General features: G+C 41.4%; 1 protein-coding gene across 1 annotated transcript in view; it reads right to left on the bottom strand.

Moving 5' to 3' along the window:
* slc4a1b (solute carrier family 4 member 1b (Diego blood group)) overlaps positions 1–6,717 on the bottom strand; it is a 43,978-nt gene extending 37,261 nt beyond the window's left edge. Inside the window, exons 1-3 of the mRNA XM_052112433.1 lie at positions 6,612–6,717; positions 5,445–5,491; positions 521–701 (exon numbers count right to left, since the gene is read on the bottom strand). Coding sequence (XP_051968393.1) covers positions 521–689 — 169 coding nt within the window. The 5' untranslated portion in view covers positions 690–701; positions 5,445–5,491; positions 6,612–6,717. The remainder of the gene's footprint in view (positions 1–520; positions 702–5,444; positions 5,492–6,611) is intronic.
* Positions 6,718–8,910: the final 2,193 nt, after the last annotated feature.

Here is an 8,910-nt window from a genome sequence, read left to right on the forward strand (position 1 = left end):
TAATTTATATTCTACTGAAGAACACAATCTATACACATCTGGGATGGCATGAGGGTGAGAAAATGATGAGAGCATTTTTAACTTTGGGTGAAATTTAAGAAACAATTATGGTAACATCTGCACATTTTCACCTTTTACAATCTAGCTGACGTACATTCAAATATAAATATAAGTTTCATGACATTCAAATTTGAATGTACTTCAACTAAAGATCTATATGGCATTACATACTTTTTTTTAATGTCATGAATGGAAGTTATTATGAATTTTATCCAAATAATTTAAGTTTAGTAGCTTTATAACTATTCCAAACATAATATAAGGTTTATTACTACTAAACTGATAAACACAGCTTTGACTTTAAGTTCAGAAGAAATGCGTAATGACTTGGTTTGAGCTGAAATGCATTTATCTGAATTGAATCAGACCTTATTGAATTAAATTGAATTTAATTATAAATTGTCATTTCTAGCAAAAACAGTTCAGGTTGCCCCTTATGACCTCACAGGCAGGTCCTCACCAGTGTTCATTGTCCTGCGCAATTGCACCAGGCTCTTGAATGTGAGGTAGGAGATGTGGGAGGGGCCCCAGCAGCCCGCCTCAATATCGTATGTCTCTTCATAGCCCACCCATCTGCCCACCTCCTGCCAATAGCTCTGCTGTCTCTGGTTCTTCATTAGCTCGTTCATTTGCACGTAAACCTGACCACAGATCATAATAAACCAAAACAAAGATGTTGTTGTCAGTGTTGGGTAAGTTACCAAAAGTAATCGACTACAAATTACTAATTACTTCTCTGTAATTGTAGTCAGTTTCCTTTACTGATTAGTTCATTGAAAAAAAAATACACATTACTAATAACTTTTGAATTACTTTCTAAAACCTTTTTCAGAGAAAGTGTTTGTTCCCATTACAAAAAGCTTCACTATGATGCTGCGCTGAAGAGCGCTTTGGGAACACGTCTCAGTTGTGACCATCTGTGAATATGTATGCAACACGTCAATGAACATTGACTGGAATTTATAGCCTCTGCCGATATAATCATTGGACGCACCTGGCGCAGTGGCTATAAATAGATGCGTCACCGGTGCATCATCAGGTTTCTCGTCTTCAGAGCCATTCTGTGCTGTGTGCATCACAAAGCTGTCAAACTTTCTTTCCTCTGTTAGGAGTTAGAATTTGGTTAGGCAGTGCACAGTTAACCTTTTCTCCTTTCTCTGCTTTCTATAAATATATATATAAATAGAGAGAGAATGACTGAGAATCAGAGCAAACTATGCATGTTCCCTTTTTTACGCTCTATTGCCAAGAGGGACACGCATCAGTTTTGCTTTGTTTGTTTGGGGGAAGAGCATGCTGCTATCGCACTGGAGCGGGGCAGGTGCGAGCATTGCGATCTGCTTTCTGGCGAAACGCTTCGCGCTCGCCTCGCTTACTTCCGGGAGTCAGCGCCCACTCTTTCATCGTGGGGCTCTCACATATAGCTGGCTGACGAGCGAGAGACGGGTCCGTCCCTATCGCTCGCTCACTCCCCAGATCCAGCAGATCCTTCTCGTAAGCCTGAAGCGTGCCTCAGCGCCTCTTCGTTTCACGAGGGGGGGCGCTGAACCTCTGTACATTCCACGCATAATAATAAAGCGGCTGAGAAATTACTTGAAGTGGTTACTCGGGTTGTGGACAGACTACAGCTAGACTGGCCACGCAAACAAGAGGCACCCCCCCAAACGCTCCAAACTATAAGACAGATTTCTGTCTGGTGGCTAAAAAAAAAAAAAAAAGGAAGGGAAGGGAACGCTATATTAGTCTCTTCCTTTCTTTGATGACCTTCAATGATGCAGCCGGTCAAAGAGACGCTTGCGTGCTATCTCGCGCCAGGCTTGGCATCGTCATTTAAAAAGCCGATAGACGAGCAAGTTTTTTTCTGAGCTTCATTGAGCCACAGACCTTTCTCTCCACACGACCAAGCAAGCAGCCCATGCTATTGGCCGGTCTATGTCTGCCTTTGTCAGCACGGAGAGGCACCTTTGGCTCAACCTTTCAGGCATCAAGGACAAGGATAATGTTTTCCTCCTTGATGCCCCGGTTTCGCCTACTGGCCTATTCAGAGACGCCATGAGCACGGTTATCTCCTGGTTCCAAGAGGCGAAAAGCCATGAGGAGGCCTTCGGGGGTGGGTCCGTCAGCCACCCAGACCCGCCTCGGTCCTGTTAGAAGGGAGGCTCAAAAGCAAAGCGTGGCGAGTCGTGCTCCCCCTCGCGGTGACTGGGGACAGTCTCATCGCCTTCAACAGCCCCCAAATCAAGACCTCAGGACCCTAAATTCTAAAAGAGAGAAACCCTGATGTCTTACGCCTAGTCTTCTGGGGTAGCTCCCCTCGGGATGGGCGCGTGTCCCACTTCGCTCCTCCCGGTACCCCCACGAAACCTCTACATTCCCGCCACCTACTGTGTTTCGGGAGGTAGAGGTTCCCATCAAAAAGTTGGGTGTTTCGCTGCTTTCTGCATTTATCCAGGACGCGGAACACTCGACACCCCCTCAACACGAAGTGTTCAAAAATGAATACCCATCTCTAAGAACCTGGCAGCATAGAAACTTCTGCCAGATATTTTACGTGGGTCCTAAGATCAGTAGAAAAGGGCTACAGAATTCAATTCGCTCGCCGCCCTCCATGTTTCAATGGCATAGTCTCCACTACAGTAAACCCGATCAGGCATGTCTACTGTGAAACGAACTGCAAAATCTTTTGGCTAAAGGGGCCACGGAACGTGTTCCCCTTCCAGAGAGAGAGTCAGGTTATTACAGCAAATACTTCCTGGTTCCCAAGGAGGGTGGGGGGTTGCATCTGACCTTAGATCTTAAGGCTTGAACTGCCCAGTCTGGGTGTTCAAGCCCAAGATGCTGCCTATCAAGACGATCGTGTCACAAGCCAAACATCATGTTTGGCTGGTCACAATTGATCTCATGACGCACTTCTTCTCTTTGAAGTTCTGCCACAACACAGGAAGTTCCTAAGGTTCGCTTTCGGGGGCAAAGCCTTCCAGTATCAGGTTCTTCCATTTGGCCTAGCCCTTTTTACCCGCACATTCACAAATGCAGGCTGCAGCGCATGCTCCTTTGCGACTCCGGGGCATCCACATTTGGAATTACATAGATGACTGGCTGATCTAGCACAGTTCCAGGAACTGGCAGTTCAGCACAGGGATATCGTCTTAGCTCATCTAGCTTCTCTGGGGTTGAGGCTCAACGCCAAGAAAAACGTCCTCTCTCCCACTCTGAACACTGTCTTTCGGGGGACCATACGGAGTTCGATAACAATGCGGGCACAACTGCCTCCCACTAGAATCAAGTCCACTAAGAATACCCTGAGTGAAGTCAGGCTAGGTCAAGGTTGTACTAGGTCTCAGGCCGACTGCGTCCTTGGTGATCCCTCTGGACCTTCTGCTCATGAGACAGGGGGGTTTCTTCCAAGGGCCAAATCCCCTAGGCTAATAAGGGTTACGCGCCGCAGGCTTCGTTTCCTTTCTATAGGGTTCAGACCCCGGTTTCTTACCTTGGGTCCCACTCTAGGTGCGTCTCGTTGTTGCAGGCTGCTAATGATAGCCTCCCTGATGGGCTGGGTAGCGGCCTTAAGTGGTCGTCCAGCTTAAAGGGAATAGGAGGGTCGTCAGCTCGGTTGTCACAGTAACTGTCTCGAGTTGATGGCTGTATTTCTGGCCCTGAAATACTTCCTCCTGAGGCTGCCATGTCTTGGTGCGGGTACAGCTGTAGTCTCTTACATAAACCATCAGGGAGATCCACGTTCATGTCAGCTGAATTACTGGCATGTCGGATTCTCCTTGGGGCCCAGGGCAGCTCCTGTCACTCAGGGCAGTTTATATCCCCGGATGCCCGTATATACGAGCAGATATACTGTCCAGACAGAAAATACCGACAGGGGAGTGGAAACTCCACCCTGAGGTAGTGGGTGAGATTTTTCCAAGGCAGAAGAGGACCTCTTCACTCTATGAACAGCGCAATGTCTCCTCTACTTCTCCCCGAGTCACCCAGCCCCCTTGGGTCTGGATGTAAAGGCACATACATGACCCGGAATGCGTCTGTATGCGTTTCTTTTCTTTTGCTCCCGGGAGTCTTGGCCAAGGTTCGCCAGCAAGGGTCTTGCCTCCTACTGATAGCGCCATGCTGGCCGAACAGGGTATGGTTCTCGGAGCTAAATTCTCCCCTCGACAGCTCGCCTCGTGCGATTCCGAACAGGAAGGACCTTCTTTCTTAGGCACAGGGGACAGTATTTCATCCTTGGCCCGAATTGTGGAACCTTCTCATGCTTGGCCACAGGGCTTTCTCCTGAGGTTATCGAGACCATTTTAAGTCTCAGGGCTCCCTCCACTTGGAACAAATCTGGGTAGATTTTTCAGGGCAGAAGAGGACCTCTTCGCCTCTATGAACAGCACAATGTCTCCTCTACTTCTCCCCGAGTCACCCAGTCCCCCCCTCTGGGGCTGAACACGATGGTGCATACATGGCCCAGAATACATGGCTTTTCTGCCGCACTGGGATGCTCTTAAGACAAAATATCTGATGATGCACCAGTGACGCATCTATTTATAGCCACTGCGCCAGGTGCGTCCAATGATTACATCTGCAGAGGCTATAAATTCCAGTCAATGTTCATTGACGTGTTGCATACATATTCACAGCTGGTCACAACTGAGACGTGTTCCCAAAGCACTCTTCAGCGCAGCATCTCGTTCCGCTTTTTTCAGGGAACAAGGGTTACATATGTAACCCGAGACGTTTTTCCACTTAACAAATTCAAAACGATGTCTGTATTTTCTCATTGTTCATTGAGGCACATTCATAAGCTGCCACAGAAATACAAACAGACTTACATGAACATATTAATTCATATTTGAATGTATAATACACAAGTAACCCAAGTAATGTATGTACAAGTATTTGCCTTAATTTAGAATAAGTAGCTGTAATCTGATTACACAAAATTTTAAATGAAAATTGAATTTTTGACAAAAATGAACAGATTACATCCAACACTGCCTATAGTTTATTCAATGCTGCAAATTGTTATGCTGATAATATTACAGTAGATGACAATTATTCATTACAAATTATATCTCAGTGTCCTTCTTGTTCTACTGTTTGTCATATGCAAAAGCAGAGATGGCAAGTGCTTAATCATGATGACTGGACCACCAGTGCTTAGCGTGACAGTGTGTGAGTTTCCTGTCTAGTGATGACTGATAAATTAAAGCTCATGTTTGCTGTCCAAACATAAAGAGTGTAAGTGGCACAAGCCAGTGTACAAATGTGGAAAATTATCAGTGAGCGTGAGCACATGTACAGTATGTAAGTGTATTTGTGTGCTTGTGTGTCTCAATGCCAAAAATCATGGCAAACTATAAAGCATTAGAGATTGTGTGCACACTTACTAGAGACTCTGTTTTAGTATTGGCGTTGGTATTCACTTTCAGAGTAGCTAGAAAACAACATACATGACAGATTAATTCAGTTTAATCCTTTGATTTTTAGTTTATCTTGTCAAGACAATACATAAACAGAGAAATGTGTGTATAATTCAAATAAGCAAGCATGTGATAACAAAACCTAGAGAATTGATTAAAGAAATTTGTGAGGTCAATGTCTTGATATGACATCAAACTTTGTTTATAAAACAACTAACTGTATCTTATGAAACAACTGATAATGATCTGCTAAGCATACAACAGCCATTGGCTATGCACAGACATGTACAAATCAAAATTTATATGAATAAGACATGGTACAACATTTTCTCTCTTTTATAACAATGTTCACTCAGAAATTATTAATCTTAAGCTTGATGTTCAGTTTGGTGTTTTCATGTTCATGTTTGATAGTTGAAAAATATGATACACCTAAAAAAAACTCTCAAAATGGCAAAATTGTTTAGACAGATTTGATACATTTTGAAATTGTTAATTGCCTACATTGTTTTTAATTGCTTGAAATTACATTGGTGTTGTTTACCAACTGAGAGATACATGTAGCCACTAAATCTTGTGTGTGTGTGTGTGTGTGGTTATCTTGTGTTGACCCTTGTTCATGAGAAGTGTGGAAATACAGCATAAGTTGCATATAATAGTAATAATTTTTATTTGTGCAATGAGTTGAGTTTTTGTTTTAGGTGTCCAGCGAAACCATCCACATTTAGATCTAAAAAACCTGACAAGTAATTGGGATGTAACTGTTTTTACCATTGACGCTCTTCTTGTAAAAGTGTAAAAGTTATGCAGATTTTCATTCAAAATGCAGTTATGTACAAGTTATGTAGTTGTGAATCTTAAGCTATGAATCTGTGTGTGTGTGTGTGTGTATATATATATATATATTGGTCAATACACTGAAGGATCCATGGAAATATTGCATTGTTTTCTGTTTCTAATTATTTCATATAAAAAAAATCTATAACAGTAAAATACACATTTTCAAATTATCGTTTAAATCTAAAAGTATAACATGACACATTTGTAAAACAAGTTTAAAATAAGTTAAAACAAAACAAAGAACACAAAAACAAGTTTACAGCTAAACAGAAATAATAGTGACACCACACTTACCTGAAATTGAATAATTGACTATACTGCTCAAAGAAGCACTTTCCACAGACCCTCACAAAAGTGCACAGACCTTTATAAACTCTGTGTGCACCTGCAGCTATCACAGACACACCTCTACACACACACTGACAAAAATGTTGATGGACACTCATGTAGAAGCTCCCGGGCACATATAGTGACCCTAAAAAGTATATGAATATTTTTGCAAATCAAATATCAAAGCTAGTGGTATTTATTGTAAAGTACGAGAGCACAAGCACATTTTCCATGCAAAACATTTCACAAAAATATGATTTAAACATAGATATACTGTTCCAAATTAAGTATTTGGACACTTTGTACTACTACTGTTTGTCAAACAATAGCAGAACATATCATTAGTTTATGTGAACTACACCTGTGGTTGCTTTGCAAGTACACCTGTTGAAAGAAATTGCACAGATAGCTGAGAAATGTTAAATCAGTTCTAGCATGATTTGTTTGCAGATGCCACTTGATCTAATGCAATGACATGTGTTTTAACCGTCTTAAGTTTGTTTTTAAGTGTCCAATTACTTATTGGGGTCACTGTTAATTGACTCCACATACATCAAAGGATGCAAGTGTATCCATTTGTTTCTTTCTTATACACACACACAGACTCACAAACACACCCAAGATGTGTTCTTGGACTAACCCATAATATTGATTCAGTAAACAGTATGTCTTGATAGCTGTGCACTGGTTGGACAGAGTGTGTGTACTGTACTGTATCTTACCACATATAGAGCCTGTGTGTCACACACAGACACACTCTCTAATGACACTTCATCTCACCTTCAACATCTATATTGATAGAGTGCAGAATGAGAAAGAGTCCTCTCTCCTCATCCTCTTCATCTCTTTCTCCATCCAGGCTCACAGGATCACAACTCTGGCCATAAAGCGCAGACTAATATAAAGCTATATGAGAGAATTTTCTTTAAAAACCCTGTTCTCTGCACTCAATAATACTGCAATATTCATTTTAAAATCTAACTTGTTAACTTTAAGTGTAACTAAAGGCAGTAACATCCATGGGTGACAGCAGAATAATGTGTGCACTACCTCTTTTCACTTCTATTTAAATACTGATTAATAATGCTTCAAATGTAAGAGTACAAATAGATATTTCTACACACTATTACATTTCAGATATATTCAGATAATACAGTTTGTTCCATCACAAATAATAAAGGTTTAATTAAAAAATAAACATGAAATACAGATTTACATTTGATTAGTAAGCTAGAATTAGTGCCTAATTATTTCCAGGTTTTATATATATATGCTGTATATAAGTAGCCAAGTGGAGAAATTTCATGTTATTTAACTTTAGTCATAAATTGGATGTGGCCCCTTTAAGAATTTTGCAACACCAACTTTCACCAGTACTCTCTTGTAACATTGTACAAGAGAGCTATCATTTGAGAATTATTTGGGTAAATATAAACTTTTACACAAAATGTTGTTAAATTGAATAAAATATGTGTAATAAGTCATAAGTTAAAATGAAGTCTTTGTTATGATAATTTTTGAAGGATGTATATGGATTGCATGTGTGGAGTTTGACCACATTTTCTACATGTGCAAGAACATAAACATTAATTATATCTTATTTAATGATTTATAGCCCAGAGTGTTTTCCAATTAAGTGAGCAAGTGTAATGATAATGTTATTGTTTTAAACTGTTGTACATGTACACAAATAAGTAAAATACTATGAGTGATTTAAGCATGTGTTGAATGCATAAAATACTGTGAGTTTTTAAGCATGTGTTATATGTATAAAATGCTGTGAATGATATAAGCATGTATTAAGATGATGAATGCTGAAATCGTCTAGGTTACAGATGTAACCTCCGTTCCCTGATGGAGGGAATGAGACGTGTGTCGAAGAAGCGACACTAAGGGTCTCTCTTGAGTGCTGAATATGCCTCTGATCTATGAAAAAAGGCCAATGGAATTAGGCAGACAGTATTTGCATACCCCGCCCTGGACATACGGGTATAAAAGCGTGGAAATCCGTCAAGTTCATTCAGGAGTTTTCTGAGGAGCCAGAAATGGTCCGGCCACTACAGAGGCTCGGCTCAGCGACGTGGCCGGGAGGACACAACGCCTCGTTACCTCCATCAGGGAACGGAGGTTACATCCATTACCTAGACGTTCCTCGTCTGTCGCTCACTTTGCCGTTGTGTCGAAGAAGCGACTCTAGGGGTCCAATTCAAATCATGCCATGTGCTGGGCTGTGTACGTTTACTGCTGACACGAGTGGGCAGGT

This window comes from Xyrauchen texanus, chromosome 40 (assembly GCF_025860055.1).
Source record: "Xyrauchen texanus isolate HMW12.3.18 chromosome 40, RBS_HiC_50CHRs, whole genome shotgun sequence".
In the NCBI taxonomy this organism is placed as follows: domain Eukaryota; kingdom Metazoa; phylum Chordata; class Actinopteri; order Cypriniformes; family Catostomidae; genus Xyrauchen; species Xyrauchen texanus.